Source organism: Acyrthosiphon pisum, chromosome A2 (assembly GCF_005508785.2).
Source record: "Acyrthosiphon pisum isolate AL4f chromosome A2, pea_aphid_22Mar2018_4r6ur, whole genome shotgun sequence".
NCBI lineage: Eukaryota > Metazoa > Arthropoda > Insecta > Hemiptera > Aphididae > Acyrthosiphon > Acyrthosiphon pisum.
In genome coordinates this window covers 50,361,185-50,379,096 of record NC_042495.1, presented here as the reverse complement: position 1 = coordinate 50,379,096, position 17,912 = coordinate 50,361,185, and the positions used below count along the sequence as shown (strand labels likewise).

Below are 17,912 nucleotides of genomic sequence, written 5' to 3'. Positions count from 1 at the left end.
AAAAATATTAATATTTTATTATATTAAATTCAGTAATTACTTAAATAAATTTAAATATAATATAAAAATTGTTTATAGGTTATGTTTTCAAATATAATAAACTGCGATTAATTACCAATGATCCATTATTTATGTTAGTACGTCGCTTTCTATTGCGCCTTTGCATAGAAGAAGTACTTTTATCAATAGTTGATATATTATTAACGCCTGAACGTTTTCGTGACTGTGAAATGGGTTTTACCAATGTAGAAGGTTTTGAATATGGGGTAAATATATTATTCCTAGTAACATGGATTCTAAAACGACTTTCTGCTGGTGTTGGTCCATGATCACTATCTTCCTAAAATTGTTTATAAATAATATTGAATTATTTAAATTGATTTAATATATAAAACAAATTAAATACCAATTTTGGATGATTTATATGTGGAATTTCTCGTCTGAATGTATCATAAACTTGTGACAAATAGGATAACATGGCTAAAATATCAGGTATATCACACTGTTCCATTTCAATACCAGACATTATCTAAAAAATAAAATATAATAATATAATATTCAATACTAAAAATAATATAAACTAAACTTACAGGAGGAATTCCGAATTCATGCTCTAAAATATCAAAAGCTAATTGATTATTTTTTGCCACATCAGATGACGAAAGAGAAAAAAAATCTACCAAGTCTGGACGGTACCTATGTATAATTGCACATAAAGCTAAGCCATTTTTAAATGATTTTGCTAAATCTTCAACAGATATCGAATCGTAGGGTTCAACTTGAGTTTTTAACCAATGATGTAATGTTTCTTGATTTACTTGACTTTCTAAAAAAATACAATAGATTAATTAATAACTGATCATATATTATTTTTTTTAATACTGGTTTTTTATCGACATGTAAATAAAATTAATAAAAAACAAAAAACACACTGTTAGATAACACAGTACTACACACGAATAAGTTTTGTGTATATTATATTATTCACCCTTCATTGCAGGATCAAGTGCAGCCAAACGGACTGTTTTCAAATATTTAAATAAAAATATTTTTAATAGGAATAATGATAAATATGAAACAAAAATAAAGTGTTAAGATTGTTTACCTTTTCGTCTACGTTTTTTTGGAACATCTTGTACTGGAGTAATTGTTTGGCGAGGAGCTTTGAGATATTTTTCTACAACCGTCTTGTCATCACAATCAAATAAATGTACAACTTGCACAGGTAAAACTGCATGTGTATTTAGATTTGGATATCTTGTATGAGGATCAACAGTGTAGCCAGCAATATTCTTTTGTAAATTTTCAGGTGTTGTTTGACCAAGAATATGATAGATTGACTCTCTCTCAGCTAATACATCTAATGGATTAGAATCTGGAGAGCCCCAATGTTTAATAGCCCAACAAGTATCCATTGAACTCAAAAAGCCACGAGCACAACCAGAGCCAGTTGGCCAAAATGGCTAAAATATTATATAAAAACCTTACAATTAATATTTTTTTACTAAACTAATTGTATTCATATATACCTCTAGTAAACTATCTCCAACTAATGTAGCCAAAAGTTTATGACCGTTTCTTTGAATCACATGACTAGCATTTTCTGCAGCATACATTGAAGTGAAATCGAACATAGCTACGTCAGGTTGACCATAATGATTGACAGCAAATTCAAGTTGAGGCAATGAGTAATTAGTTGAAAAATTTGCTGCTTCTTTAGCATATTCTGTCAATGCTTCTTTATTAATATTTTCTAGAGCCAACAATTTAGCAACATCAGCATAATCCTATAAGTAAAATGTATATGAATGAGGTATTTAATCTACAACATATCCTAGATGAAAATTAAAATATTAGTATTTTTTATAACTAGAGGTCAGAATTATATAATATTTGTAATTTTTAACAGTCTATGCAATTGAATTCTTACCACTCATTTTTTTACAATTCATATTACATATATTGAAGAGTAAAAATTGTTGGTAAACAAAAAAATGCATATTTTTAAAGAAAAGAATATTTAGTTTATTGCGGAATGATAATTGATTCATCAATTATGACAAACATGAGTTTTGCGCACTTTCAGAAGTTAAACATTATAAATTTAAAAAAAAAATTTTATTTAAGTCGAAAAAATAAAAAAATATATTAATTCAGAAATGTACTATTCCTTGTAGATACTGGTGATTTAGAAAAGTGCATAGTAATGTTGTCATAAAAATATTGTTATAGGTCTGTCACAATTGTAAAACTGTTATGATATAAAAAACTTTATACTTATATAATTGTTTAGGTTTTCAAAAAATCAACAGGTGTCCCTAACCATAAAAAAATTATAATTATTAAAATGAACACGCATTATTTTGGAAGAAAAAACTATTTCAATGGGCGATTTCAGATACTATAGGCATTTATAATTTATATAACATCTGTTGTGTTAAAAGAATATTAAGAGAATATATTGCCTATTTTTAACAACATGAAACATTATATATTTTATGATAAACTTATTCAGATCTCTAGTTACTACACATTTTCAGTTATACAAATATTTGAATTTCTATTATTATAATAAATGTGATCTTTTTAGATACATACATTTAATATGACACCTTTATCTATCAAACTATGCTTTTTGGCAGTCATAACAAAATAATGAGTTTCGTCTTTATAATAAACAATATTTTCCAAATCAATTCCTGTCTCCCGATAAAGATCTTTAAAAAATTTTTGATTGAATATGAAAGCAACTCCAGATATTTCTTCCACTCTTGCTTCAGCTTCCGTGTGTTTGTTTATAAAATTAGCAGTGATGGCAATAGCTAACCTACCGCGAAATTCTTTTCTTTTAAAACCTAAATAGTTAAATAAAAAAGAATCATAAAAATTAAGTAACAACATACTAAAACAGCAGACAAATGTTTGGTCATAAAATGATAGTTTATTTTTGTCCAATCGAGGTACATACCTTCCAATGTATTCCGTTTGCCATCAGCACCAATAAGAACATCAAATTCATACTGAGAAACAGGATGATCTGATGGGCTAAAGATAGCTCTCCATCCGATTTCTATTGTTTAAAAAAAAAAAAATACAAAAATCAATAGTTTTTCGGAAAAAGCATATGATTATATTATATGGTTATAAAATAATAAATTATAAATTATGGGTTTGAAAACTGTAAAAGCTGAGATTTGTGACTTCTGGTAACAAAATACATTATTTAAATGAAATAGAACACTTGTCTGAACATTGATATTGATGCAAACCTATACATATGGGTATGTGTGCACTGTATACTATGTACAATATAGAATTGAAATTTGAAACTATATTAATTAAATTAAAACATACTTTCATCATTATCGGGTGGTGGAGAAAGTGAATCAAAACTAACACCTTCGTGAATTTCAACACCCAAGATTAATGAAACTTTTAGCAAAATACATTGAAGCTGCCTAATACCTGTGAAAATAATTGTAGTTATTAGAAATCAAAATTAATAACATTAACCAATATTTGTATCTTACTTATATGATCAATAGCACCAGCACAAAATTTACCAAAAAATTTTTTTGCACCAAGCAACTTTAAGTCTTGAATAACAAATGGCCAAAGATGAAGGACATTATTCCTTGAGAGACGATCTCTTTTTTCCACTACAACTACTTTAGCACCCAAAAGCTGAGCTTCGATAGCAGCACGTAATCCGCATGGCCCCGAACCAATTATTAAAACCTAAATAATTTATTTAAGTTTGTTTAGAAAATAATAAATTGTAATAGAATTTAAATTTACCCTAGTATTCATACAAGTTTTTCCACGATTATAACACTTGTGACTAGCTTTTTTATCAAATTTATTCCATAAAGCTTTTGCTTTCCATGAACATAGCATAGACTAGAAAATAATAGATTACAATTTTAATAAAAACTTTAAATATAAAGAATGTATATCTAATTCAGTTGTAATTAATAATAATTAATTAATACTCTAAAATTAAAATTATATAAATAAAAATGATATAATTTACCTACACATTTAAATAAACAATAATAAATTAACATAGGTAATTAAACTCTTAAATTATACAATTAAAAACTTACCTTAAGTTTTGGATAAAATTGAGGAAAATTAGTAGGCTTGATGCATAATATTTCACATAGATGTCGAAAATGACCAAGAATAGTCTTCATTGTAGAAGCAGTACAAAAACGATCAAAAACTTCTGATGCTAACGCTGCATCAGCCGATGGAAGAGTTTTACGATAGTGTGATGCCATTATTCAAGTTCTAAACAAAACAGAAAAATTAAATAATAACAAGTCAAATAACCTAATTTTAATTTTATAAAGTAAAAGAAAAATTAATTTTACTCATATTTTATGTTTATTGTGAAATTGATTATAATACAAATATAGTGTAGTTAAATTGTTTTATAACATAAAAACATCTATCAATTAATGTTCACTGAACAATATACCAATTTAAAAACAAAATACTGAAGCATTTTGTGTCAATAAATAAAATAATTTGATTATGTGTTAACAACAAAAAAGGACACAAAGGAGTCAGCATGTTAAGATTCAAACTGTATTGTCTGTAATGTCTGTACACGTCTAAATACAATTCGTAAGGTGGAGATTATGGGTAATATTAAAATTAATGTATAAAAGCATATTAAGGCATATTATAAACATGAATCTTTATTATTTGATTTTCAATTACAACTGTTTTACTTAGTCTTGCTGTAATTGATTATGAATTATGTTACCAATTTTTAATCGTATACGCTCAGAATTGTTTTTCGTATATTATATCATTGAATTCAGAGTTAACAAATCCATTACAGTAACCCACACGACTCAGACCTGATGTACCTACAGAAAAATACCCACTACCCACCTTCTTTTAAATTTTCTTTTTCTGATTTTATAGTTTTTTCTATGTTTTATACTTTTACGTTCGATATCTTTCTTTATATATTATTTTTAAACTTAAAAGGTTGGTAAAACTTTATTTGTTAGCATAAACGTATCAATAAGTGACAGTAAATGTGTCAATTCCTAATTTCTTTAAACATTTAATTAGTACAAAATAACTATAGGAGAGAATAATTCATCGAATATAAGGACCCGAACATCATTTTTAGTCTTGTTAAATTAACACAATCAGTAATGTCCTAGATAGTTTGGCATCCATTGATTGCTATGCGTGTGGCACAAGGCCAGATGACATTTTTCCGGACACTATTTTCGTCTCATTACTCTCAAAACGCTGGAAATTTGATAATTTGATAATTTTGTACGATCTATTGATAATTTAAGTTTCCCTTTTGTGAGCATACTCGAGTTTAAAGGGCTGTCGTCGTTGTGGGTAATTTAAATAAAGGTAGGTGTATCCATATAATAGTTTATATAGATTATTCGGTTTAGCTATATAGTATTAATGAGATTTAGGTCGTTATTCATGGCTTGTAATATTCTAATTTGGTTCTTGGCGTCATTATTTTAGCTATACCTACTCATTCAGTTTTATTTGACGTGTGTTTTGTGTTTCATGAAAATATATATACATAACACATGTGGTTGATAAAGAAAATAATAAATTGCTGCCTGAATTTTTCTTCTTGAATCGTGTATTCGTGTGGGATTTATAAGTACGCCCTCGTATTTCTAGTTGTTTTTGAATTACGTACATGTGAACGATTGATTTAATTACCGTAATATTTTAAACATTTAATTTACGTATTACGTATTTACGTATAGTACAAATGTATAAGATGTGTCATCGCCTTTTACATAATTTTATATAAAATGTTTAAGACTTATTTCATAAACGTTAGTTGTTATGTTATTTTGACCTATTGTACAATTTATATTACAGTGAAACCTTTGTAGTTTGTTCCCAAAAGCAGTCCGTTATTTGGAGGTGTTCGTCAGGAGAAGTTTTTATGAAACCTGTATATACTGTATATTATACTATATATAAATCTAATACTTATTACTTAAATAGAGTTTTACTTGACATTAATTAAATTATAGGTGACTGTTTATGCATCTTGGCTTGGCATTACATAATATCTTAAAAAGTAAAAACAAAATGGCAACTCATAAAATTAATACTCACTTGGGATAAAAGGCCACTAGGGGATGCTTTAATTATGAGAGAGAGCCGGAGAGCCGTTTTTAAGGTAGTTAAAATTGTATGTGCAAAACTAAACGTGGCCCCCATTTGTATAGTATGTTATTTTTAACTTACAAGAATTACAGTTATCATGCATAACTTCCATTTTTTCTCAATCTACGAATTATAGACGGTAGAATTACTATATAAGTTAGTAATCATTTTATAACAGTATATTATTTTATAGATTTTCTCATAGTTTAGACATTTCTTCACTAAATTTGTTATGAAATAGATTTGTTTTGACTTATTTACTATCTATATTCTATAGCGCCGACGTCTAACAAGAAGCATGTAATACAAAAACATATTTTCGTATTGAAAATATTGAGAACATTTGTTAGTCAAAATTAGTTGTGACGGAGTTTTATTTAAACTAGTAATCAAAATATGCAGTGAATCAGTGTATTTTTAAATTTGGTATTATACACGCTTTCATTTAGTATTATGAATTTTATACTTGGTGATTTATAAAGATCGGTTTAGTTTGAAGATGAATTGATTGGAATATATTTTTTTTATTAAACTGGAAATACAATTGAATTTTAATCTTACCTTGTTTCAACGTTATTAAAATTCGTGGGCTTAAAATGTAAATTATCTGTAGTCTGTTATTTAATTTCTTGAAGGTCAAATTTGTCAGTGTAATGTTAAAATTAATTAAAAGAATTGTTTATTCGTCTCGGTAAATCAAAAGTATAAGATTTAAAAAATGTTTGACTATACTTTTACTCAAATTTGAAAATACAAACTACTAATACACAATTCACTCTATTTTTTTCTGCTTTAATGCTATTACGATTCATAAGTAATTTCAAAATGTATGTTTTCTAATATTTAAAGTGCAACTCAGCCACCTTGATAGGCAATGTGCGAAAATTCAATTTCATGCATGCTTGTACCTGATCTGCCCGATTAACTATTAATGGCAACCAATATACAAAATACAAATAAAATACTAATTTCTACTAATTATTTCTCCTATAACCAATAGCCACCACTTATAAACAAAAATTTCCATCGTAAATCATCCTTGTTTGAGCACCTCCTCCAGTGGCCACCCAATTCATTTTTCCAGGAAAAATAATACATTAAACCTTCCACGTGACTCGAACGATCTATCAGTGAAAACCGTATTAAAATCCTTTTAAGAGTACCTACTTTTCGAGATATGCGCGTACATACAAAAAAGAGGATTCTCTTTTATAATATATAGAGATTACCAAAATTCCACAACACACAGGGAAGAACTTAATCTGTGTCATAGTAGTTTTATTATTCGAATAACATAAATGCATTTAAAGTTATTCGTTTGAGAACATCAGTTTTTTTTTATTTTTTTTATTTAATTGTTAAAAATTATTGGTTAGCGCTATCAAAAAAAAAAAACAAAACATTACGACACGGATAAAGTTCTTCTCTATACGTTGTGGTATTTTGGTAATTCTACTATAAATACAGAATGAGAAAAGGTGTCCCGCGCAATACAGTTTTTCTTATGTTATACATTTGTACAACCGAGACAACACGCAGTTGAGGATCCAGGGCTTAATTTTGGCGGGGGTATGGAGGTGACAAAAATACAAAAAGTACATACATTTGTTACATAATTGGCTAAAAACAGTATAGATCAAAGGGAAACTACGGCAATTGGTGGGGGGCAGATGCCCCCTTTACACTTCTCCGGGATCTGCCACTGACAACACGTGCGGATGTGACCACCTCTTAAGTGTTCTCTGTTCCTCGTTGGATTTGTATGATGTTTAGATTTTTAAACGAATGGGAATGGGTATTTAAAATATTAATATTTAAAATTGTTCATAAGTTGCTTAAACATAGATAAACATAAATAATTTTCGTGAAACATCAACTTGAGAACAAAAAATAATGTTCTTACTACGTATTAGGTTTGATAATAGGAGCGTGTAAATTATACTTGAATTCTAATATTCTTAAACTGAATTAAAATATCGTAAAAAACATTGTACAAATACAGATATCGTTTTTAACTTAAGTTTGATAATAGGTAAATTTAGGTACTCTAATATTAAAGATTTAAAGCTAACAACACAGATTGATTCTGCTTAACAGAAATGTATTATGTGAACGATGACAACACTACCTAGATAGTATAAATAATACTATTATAACGACGTCTTCTTAAAAAAAACTTATAAGCCAATACGACGCCCGACGTCGATCGTGCCGTAGAATGGTGAATAGGTTCATGGTTTAGCTTAAGAGGATGTCAGCGCACTATTCGTTTTCTCTCTCTGGCCCACGCGCAACATAGACAAAACGCATTTAAGCAAAATCATTTTTTCTATGCGTTTAAGCAATCTTACAGTAAAGTCACCTATTACAAAAAAGATAGAGAATAACATTTTAGAGGGAATGACATATCGATTTCATATTTTATTATTATTTGACTTTGTATTCGACTTTCAAAATAAATAAAAAAATGTTGTAAATTTAAATAATGTTTAAATTGTTTTGAGACAATATTTAGACAAATCGATATGTCATTCCCTCAAAATTATTATTCTCTATCTATTTTGTCATAGGTGACTTTACTCTAAGATTACTTAAACACTTAGAAAAAATGATTTTTCGTAAATGCATTTTGTCTATGTTGCGTGTGAGCCAGAGAGAAAACAAATAGTGCGCTGACAGCCTCTTAAATGTTTAATGTTCATAGCTTAAAATAATTAGTCTTAATATTTTTAAAACTTTGTGAATAGAAAACGATAATATACAATAAATTATTACAATTATAATACTACTAGCTGTCTATACACTTCTTTTTTCAAATAAGGTTATGAGAAACCCTCTTTCTTCCCTTTTTACTGTAAATTATTTAGTGGATATCATTTTTGAAAATGAGTAGTTTCTCAGATATTTAAATGTTTGAACTAAGGATAATAATCTTTGAATTAGTTTTAAAAACTGCCATAGCCTCCATATCTTACGAACAATACAAACCAATAATTATGGACCTATTATCCTTAGAAAACAAAGATCAAAAAATCGAAAACTACTCAAGCAGTTTTGATTCTGACGTCTATATTTTCAGAAAAAATAACTAAGTAGGATAGGAACTAACTAAGTGGAAAAGGAAAGTTCTCATTAGAAAAACAGAAGTTTGTATCCCAACTGCAAGACACTCCTTAAGTAGTACAAAAAATATCAAGGATTTGAAAATAAGGTCTGTAAGTATATTTAAGATGAATTAAGTAGGATGGAGTAAGATAATTTTAAATTACATCAAAGATTAAAATACCAACCTAATACCCAATTTCATCAAAATGTATGCTTCAGATGCCTATAAAAAAATACCGAGTTAATATATTTTCGAATATTTTTAATTGCTGTAAGATCAATTTATGAGTTGTTATGTGAATTCTCAAGCCCAATTAAATAAAAAAATGTATCAATTTTTAAATAAAATAATTTGTAATTTTGACAACATTTGTCGACATTTAAACTTTAAACTCGCGCGTAAATTGTTCGATATTTTTTAACTGGTACCTATATGAGCAATATTATTATAAGGAACTATACATTTTTGTAATATATTTTTAGCTTTTTGACTTTCACTACATTTTTTTAATTTTTGACACATATTGTAAGATCAACAAATACATCTGCAGCAAAGAATCTAAAATACAAAAATAAGGTAAAATAGAAACAAGTCTCTTCAAATTTAAAATCATTGTTTCCCAACTAGTATGGGGCGGCTACAGGCAGTACCCTCTCCCAATCCATATTTCTAAACAATTATATACAATTAAAAACTAAATTATAAAAAAAAACATATTAAAATATTGACAGTTTTCTTCCCCCCAACCATTTCTCTGTATCCGCCACTGATAACTAGTGGTTCTCAACCTTAACACACCGGTTAAGAACCACGGATATCGATTATCAAGAATTTAAAATAAATGTATAAATAATATCCTTGTATTCAAGTATAAATTTTCAATCAAAAGAATAGACTAAAATTATATCATTGAAGAAATCTAAAAATTATCCTGTAATAAATAACAATGGCACACAACTAAGTTTAAAATAATGTTATTTTGTAATATCTGTAGTAGGTATATTATGTTATTGTACAATGAATAATGAATATACATTGAAACGTATATCATTAAAATAAATTCCGGGTCAACATTTTTGAGATATTTTACATTTAGACATTAATCTCGTATAAAGATATCAAGTATTAAAACCTATTACCTAATATAAGTACATTTTAATTTTCATTAATACAAAATATAAAAGTATTATTCATAGAATCAATTTTTTGTAACTAATATTAGAACGTTTAAAAATTAACGACCAGAAAAAACAAAACATTTTCCAGGCGTAGATTGAAATGTTTTAAATTTGTATTAATGTTTTAAAAACAATTGAAAAACTTGAAACGACAAATTTAAATTTCTCACTTATTGATAAGGCTATATTCAACTTATGGTGGACTTCTTCCATACGAAAAAAACTAAAAAAAGGGATATTGTAGATAAATTACAAAAAACACATCATTAAAAACAGTACACACAACAATTTTGAACTCTATAAAAAAAACTGTAAATCGTACATACCTAGTTAATTAAATATTATGTTTAAGTGCAAAGTATAATTTAAGATAAAATAGTGGGAGTTTTTAACAAATATCCCCGAAACCCAACAGTTACTAGAAAAAAACATTTTTAATTTAGCACGATAGACAAATTATTATTATTAAACGAACTAAAATCAGACGATTTACAAATTAAAATTTTTAACTGTAAAAGTTATAATTTATAAATATTTAAATTTTAAACAACCGGTACCCCTCAAAATGTTGGTCCACTACACCGCTTATCAAAATTTTAAATAGGCTATTACATACTAATTAATAAACTACGCGTCTCTGAAATTTGATTTGTCTGAAAATCCGATACATTTTATGAACTGTAAGACTTCGAATAATATTCTGCTTAGGAATATGAAATTAAAAATGAATGTTGTCGTTCAACATACTGAAAAACTTTTTAAAAAGTGATAATAAAAAATAGTAAAAATATAATTTTTCCCGAAAATATTGTTTTGTAACGACTTAGTTATGTAAGAAAAAATATATTCATAAACGTGTTTTTCTAAAATTTTAAGTTTAATGAATCACCACTGTATGTAGTTCAATAATACAATTATTATTTATTATGATAATAGCTTTATGTTTTCAAGAAAATATTAACTAGGTATATTATATAGTTAATTTGTTCTGAATTCATTAAAACGAGTTGAAATAAGCACATCACAAATATTAGAGGAAAAGCATTACTGTAGGACATAGGTAATCAGACCATATAATTCATTCTTATAATAAGAACGAATTGTAACTGCAATCGTATATTTGTACCGTAATTTTCTGTAATTAGTTCCATTACATTTTTTTTTCATTATTATTATAAGATTTTTTTCAGATAACTTTGTTCAGCTTGAGGAACATCTCGAAATATACAACGAGAAATTGAGATTGAATTTTAGTTTATTATTTTGTGTGCAAATATAAAACCAGAATAAAGAGAGATCAGCTACGATAATGATAATTACTCGCTTTCTAATAATCCAGATAAGATAGATATAGATGATATATCATGTGAATATGAGTTTTAAATTAATTAGTCACGTTAAACGAACTGCAGAGCAAATATTTATAAACTATGACCTTGAAAACACATCAATACAATTTCATTATTGAAGAAGACTTTTCGAATCAATATTTTTGTTTGACAGGTGTTCATCACAATGCCTTGTTTATTATGGGCGGGTCTGAATAGAGCTTCTTTATTTAAATTGGTTTACCAACGTCTTGTGGGTTGTGACTAAACATCCCGAGTTTTAAATTATGTATTACATCCCGTCTAAAACACATACATATAGGGTTAATTGTTATGTATTTTTCAAAACTGATATTCAAGTTTATTAGTTTGAAAAAGAGTGTTATAGATTTATAAAAATTATTAATGTTTCGATTAATATATCTATCATTAGGTATTTTTAATAATTTCACTTTCAAATTTTAAATTCAATTTCACTCTTAAAAATTTTAAATAAATGAACAAAGAACTAATCTATAGGCATAATATTATGTCTATAGTCGAAAGTGCATAATACAATAATGTTTATAGGTTAACAATTATATTTAACACGATTTTTTGAAAACTACCATGGATAAATAAGTTGTAGCCATGATCACTACGTCACTAGGGTTTTTACCATAAAAAGTAGGACATTTTGTGACTCGTATCTTCTGCTATAAATACTGCAATAGTAATAGAGCACACTGCTACTTGCTAGTCATTCCATGAAACGATGAAAAAATCGTTTACACTACTTTTATTCAGATAAAAATACCGAGTTTTCGTCCTATTTTATTTTGCTCTACTTTTGAACAGAATAATACAGTTTGAAAAAATGAAAAACAAACATTCAAGGCCAATTGATCAATAATACAATTACAAGAATCAATTATTAAAATACGCGTGTGAAACACTGTGAACATTATTTAACAATTATCAGTTATCAAACGATACATTCAATTAAAATTGTTTATTTTTTTAATTGTATTTGTATTGTATTAGTTTTAATAAAAAATAATATATAAATATAAATACAAACGAATTTTTATGAAAATAATAATTACACTGCATAATTAATTTGACATGTGCACTTCTATTAAGGTATCTCAATTCTCAAGGTCTCTAAGAAAAAATAGGCAAAACCAATATTTTTCTTTGTCCATATCTTAGTCAGAATAATTCTTAGGATTTGTTAGGATTGTAACAATAAAGTGCAAATAGTTGGCACATAATCAGCTACGTTCAAATGTCCAAATCGTGTATTTTAGTCATTATAATACCAAAATAACTGATCTGTTGACTATTAAACAAACATTTAAAATCTACATTTGACGATTTCCTGTTATTCACCACCTATAACCGATACACGCTGGAAACGTACGTGTATAATAATAAATAAACCTAATTCTATTGTGATTCGAAAATCGAAATTGATCAGACTGGAACATTATGCAGGAAGGTCTAGGGCAGTATATTATTGTGATATGGGGCAATTAATTCCAAATGAATGGCGTAGTGATGTTGATGACCCCCGTATGGTTGATGATGTCATACAAACCCTCCTGCATAGCAAAACGTTATTAAAGGACAAAAGGTTACCAACCTATACATTTGAAATAACACACAATAAATATATTTTGTTAAGCGTATATAAAAATGTCTAGAAATAAATATAATATTTCTATATTCATTAAAATGAGTATAAGCCATTATAATAACTGGCTCATATACAATTTTATTTAATATAAGTTATGTTATGAAACGTTTAAATATAAACAAAAATATCAATAGTCAAATTAATATAGATATGTCAAGGCAATTTAGACGATTCGTATTATTAGCCCCTTGAAAAGCCTCTGTACAATGCCTCATGTAATAGCCTCTGTACAATGGACATAACTGGTATTAGGTAAGACAAAAAAATAAAACAAACAAATGTGTTATTACTTATTAATAATAGCAGAGTATTAAATGTATAATTTTTATAAGAGTAGATATTTGATCTTCAATATTTATAACAGACTGCAACTTGAGTTACATGATTAATTGATTTTAATAAAATTTATTTACATTAGTAATTTATTAGCACCTAGGTACTAGACCAGCGGGTCTTAACCTTTTGTAGATCACGAACCCCTGATAAAAGATTTCTAGAAATCACGGACCCCCTTCGAATACCTTTTTTTTACAAAACATCTCATGTTATCATAACCAAAATTATAATAATTATTTTATATAACAAATAACATAAGCAGACTTAACAATACATACACATTTATAATTATTTTATTACAATTAATTTTTTATAAAAATGTAATATAAAACCATAATTGAGTACGATTGATCAACTGCACTATTGGTGGCAGTAAATATAAGATTGCCGAGACTACAGTTCTGTACACATTTACATTTCGTATGAACAAGAAAACTGATCATACTTAGTAAATATTAATAATAGAATTATTTAGTGTAGAATCTACATATTATATATGAAAAAAAAAAAATAATCCAACAATATTGTAATAATGCATTCATGTTAATTATTGACGCATATATGTTATGTGTTAAGGCTGCCGCGGACCCCCGACATGAGTATCGCGGACCCCCAGTGGGCCGAGGACCACAGGTTAAGAACCACTGTACTAGACTATAAATTATAAATGTAAGAATGTTAAAGAAAAATTACAAAACAAAATTAAAATCATGACATGCTTATTAAATTATTATCATTAACCTAACCTAACTAATATAATGTTTTTACAAAATTACAACTTGAAATTAAGAGGCTGTCAGCGCACTACTTGTTTTCTCTCTGGCTCACACGCAACATAGACAAAATGCATTTACGAAAAATCATTTTTTCTATGTGTTTAAGTATCTCAGAGTAAAGTCACCCATGACAAAAAAGATAGATAATAATACTTTTGAGGGAATGACATATCGATTTGTCTAAATATTGTCTCTTTAAACATCATTTAAATTTACATTTTTTTTATTTATTTTGAAAGTCAAATACAAAATTAAATAATAATAAAATATAAAATTGATATGTCATTCCCTCTAAAATATTATTCTCTATCTTTTTTGTAATAGGTGACTTTACGCTAAGATTATTTAAACGCATAGAAAAAATGAATTTGCGTAAATGTGTTTTGTCTATGTTGTGCGTGGGCCAGAGGAAGAAAACGAATAGTGCGCTGACATCCTCTTAAAATAGGTACCAATTATTATAAAAAATGTTCATGTAAAAATAACTTACAATTAACTAATACTAAGATAGTCAAATAAATCCAGACAAAAAGTGTTCAAACAACTAAACTAAATACTTACTTTCTTACTTTCATAAACAAGTATTATCAATTAATAATAATTATTACTATACATGAGACTTTGTTCAGTCATATAATAATTATAGCCTAAAGGTGGGTCATTTGTGATATACGTTTTTATGGAATAACTATCAATATTTAACATCCATTTGAATTCCAGATTAAAATCTTTTTTTTAGATATAGAGCTTAGCTATTATCGTTATTTGAAATTGTATTTGTTAGTGGGTACCATATTCTTGCGCCATACTCAAATAATTAGTTCACACAATCTTATCTCTATTGTTTAGGTGTTACTATTAGACTACTATTGGTGTATTGATTTTAATTTATTGACAAATATTGTTTCTAATAGTTTCAAAAGTAGTAAAGATTTACTATTTGTATGTGATTTTAAATTATTCAATAGATGACCATAGTAATAGCATTGATTATAAAGAGTATTTATAATCAATGATAATAGTTTCAGACTCACCAATCTAATTTTTTCTTAAAGGTTTTTAATGAGTAAATAAATTAAATTGTTTGGGTAAAAAATCCAACAGGATCCTTAAATTTTAAATAAGCTTATATTTTGATTATCCTATGGTTCACAGAATTGAGGCTAATGTCACATTTATTGGAAATTGGAATGCAGAATTTTGTATACCTATTTACTATTTAGTCATAGACAAAATATAAATAGTATTTTTTAGTTGATTATTGAAGACTACAGTAAAATAAATAATAATAAAATATAATATTGTAATAATTTGTTATTTATGTTAGCGGGTTAGCTTATACTGATAACTGATATATGTGTGTATTCATACCAATGAAATGTATTTGTACTTTATAAGTCTGTTTATAATAATTATATAACAATTATTGTTGTCATCAGCTCAGACCACTTGCTTACGAATATTTTATACTCTTACTTAAATGTATTAAAAACAAATTTTGCTTAACATTACACCAATATTACTTAGAACCAAGTCCTATAAAGTACTTGAGTAAAATAATTCAAATATTTTTTAAAACCAGTACTTACCTACCAAGTTGTATACATATTTTAAATAAACAATAATGTATTTTTAAATTTTTTGTAGTTGTACAAATTATTTTAATTACTATCCAAAGTATGATATGTATTTAAAAAATGTATAACAAATTTTTAAAACTTGAAATGAAAATGATGAAATAACTCAATTCAGTTGCTTTATTAGGTAACTGTTGAAAGTACCAATAGGTACCTACTTTATATCTGTACCTACATGTACCTACCAATTTGTACTCGAATACATTTTTAGAGAGTAACTTTTACAATGTCTTTACTTGAATTGGGTACTTTTAATAAAGTATCTTTAACAAGACTTACTAATGCCTATTGAAAATTATGTGGTCATTGACATTGAAGAACTGATTAAAATAATAGCAAATGCTTCAAATCAATTTAAAAAAAATTCTCACACAAGGAATATAATATAAGTACTTACCTAATTGTTTTATTCTTTACGATATAAATATTAGGTATACACATAATCTTATTTTATTTTATAACCGTAAAATATGAATTTTTGTAAGAAAAAACTTTTTTTATCATACATAGGTAGGTTAGATGTATAATGCAGCTACCAGCTATGAGCTACCTGTTGTTATTAGATAAATTTCAAATATTTTTAATTAAGCCCAGTACAATTAGAACTATCAGAATGGTTTTATAAGTACAAAAATTCATTATTGGTTTCAAATTTAAATAAACTAACGACATAACCACCAGTTATATCAACACTTCTTATTTAAAATTGTATACAATATACTAAACATGAACTATGATAATTTTAGTATATTAAACTAATCAAGATACTAACCTGGTAATATTTGTGTTTATACAGCTATATAGCTATTTAGAAAGATTACAAATTTATATAGACACATTCTGGATATAACTTGTAATACAGTTAACAAAATATGAGTAAATTATATTTGCTTTACACATATTATTAAAACATTGAAAGGTAAGAAAATTTATATTTGAATTTAAACATTTAATTGTTAAAAAAAAATAAAATTTGATAATGAAAATATTAAAGCAAAAATAGTAGTATAATTATTAACTAATGAGCACTATAAAAGCAGGAACATATAAATTATTCTTTAAAGACTATAATACAATATAGATTTTGATCGCAAAATATAGCATTAAAAAAATTTAGTAATTAACAAATAATTAAATCATAGTCCGAGTACAACAACCACTGTGTACTACCTATGTTATGAATTATGATAAAAAAATACAATAGTAAAAAGAGAAAACAACACGCTGGGGCGGCACGAGGAGGACTGCAGTGCAGGCGTGCAGCTGCAGCTGTAAATTGTTAAGACTAAAATGCAGTCAAACAAGTTTGTAACGCTTCCATTAATTATTGTTATCACAATCCCAGGCCACACTGTATATTATTAATATTCAATATTGACATTTGTCATTACTTATTTGTTCTTACTTCTTTCATTTTTCATCTTTTCTAATTATTTTACATTTATTTTGTTATGTTATTTTAGCTAAGACCTAATGCTAACACAATTAAATATTACAACTCAAAAGTATCAATATTCAATCATAATTTATAACTGTATAAAAATGTGTAATTTATAACGGCTAAGATACTATTTCACTCCTTTTTATCTATTATATTATTCTATAGCCGTAAAATCAAGTACTTAGTATTTACTTTTAAATATTAAATAATTACTACTATTTATCTAAAAGTTAGAACAATAATGTTCTAGAA

General features: G+C 26.7%; 1 protein-coding gene across 6 annotated transcripts in view; it reads right to left on the bottom strand.

Annotated features, from left to right (window-relative positions):
- LOC100168266 (F-actin-monooxygenase Mical) overlaps positions 1 to 17,463 on the bottom strand; it is a 37,265-nt gene extending 19,802 nt beyond the window's left edge. For 3 of the 6 annotated variants that reach the window (XM_016802652.2, XM_029489741.1, XM_029489742.1), the window contains exons 1-13: positions 16,992 to 17,462; positions 4,107 to 4,293; positions 3,799 to 3,900; positions 3,531 to 3,738; positions 3,355 to 3,465; positions 2,969 to 3,070; positions 2,599 to 2,855; positions 1,530 to 1,787; positions 1,106 to 1,463; positions 989 to 1,021; positions 591 to 826; positions 407 to 529; positions 116 to 340 (exon numbers count right to left, since the gene is read on the bottom strand). In XM_016802652.2, coding sequence (XP_016658141.1) covers positions 116 to 340; positions 407 to 529; positions 591 to 826; positions 989 to 1,021; positions 1,106 to 1,463; positions 1,530 to 1,787; positions 2,599 to 2,855; positions 2,969 to 3,070; positions 3,355 to 3,465; positions 3,531 to 3,738; positions 3,799 to 3,900; positions 4,107 to 4,283 — 2,190 coding nt within the window. In that variant the 5' untranslated portion in view covers positions 4,284 to 4,293; positions 16,992 to 17,462. Of the gene's footprint in view, positions 1 to 115; positions 341 to 406; positions 530 to 590; positions 827 to 988; positions 1,022 to 1,105; positions 1,464 to 1,529; positions 1,788 to 2,598; positions 2,856 to 2,968; positions 3,071 to 3,354; positions 3,466 to 3,530; positions 3,739 to 3,798; positions 3,901 to 4,106; positions 4,294 to 16,991 lie in introns of all 6 variants that reach the window. The other 3 variants (XM_029489739.1, XM_016802655.2, XM_029489740.1) reach the window with 2 other exon arrangements.
- Positions 17,464 to 17,912: the final 449 nt, after the last annotated feature.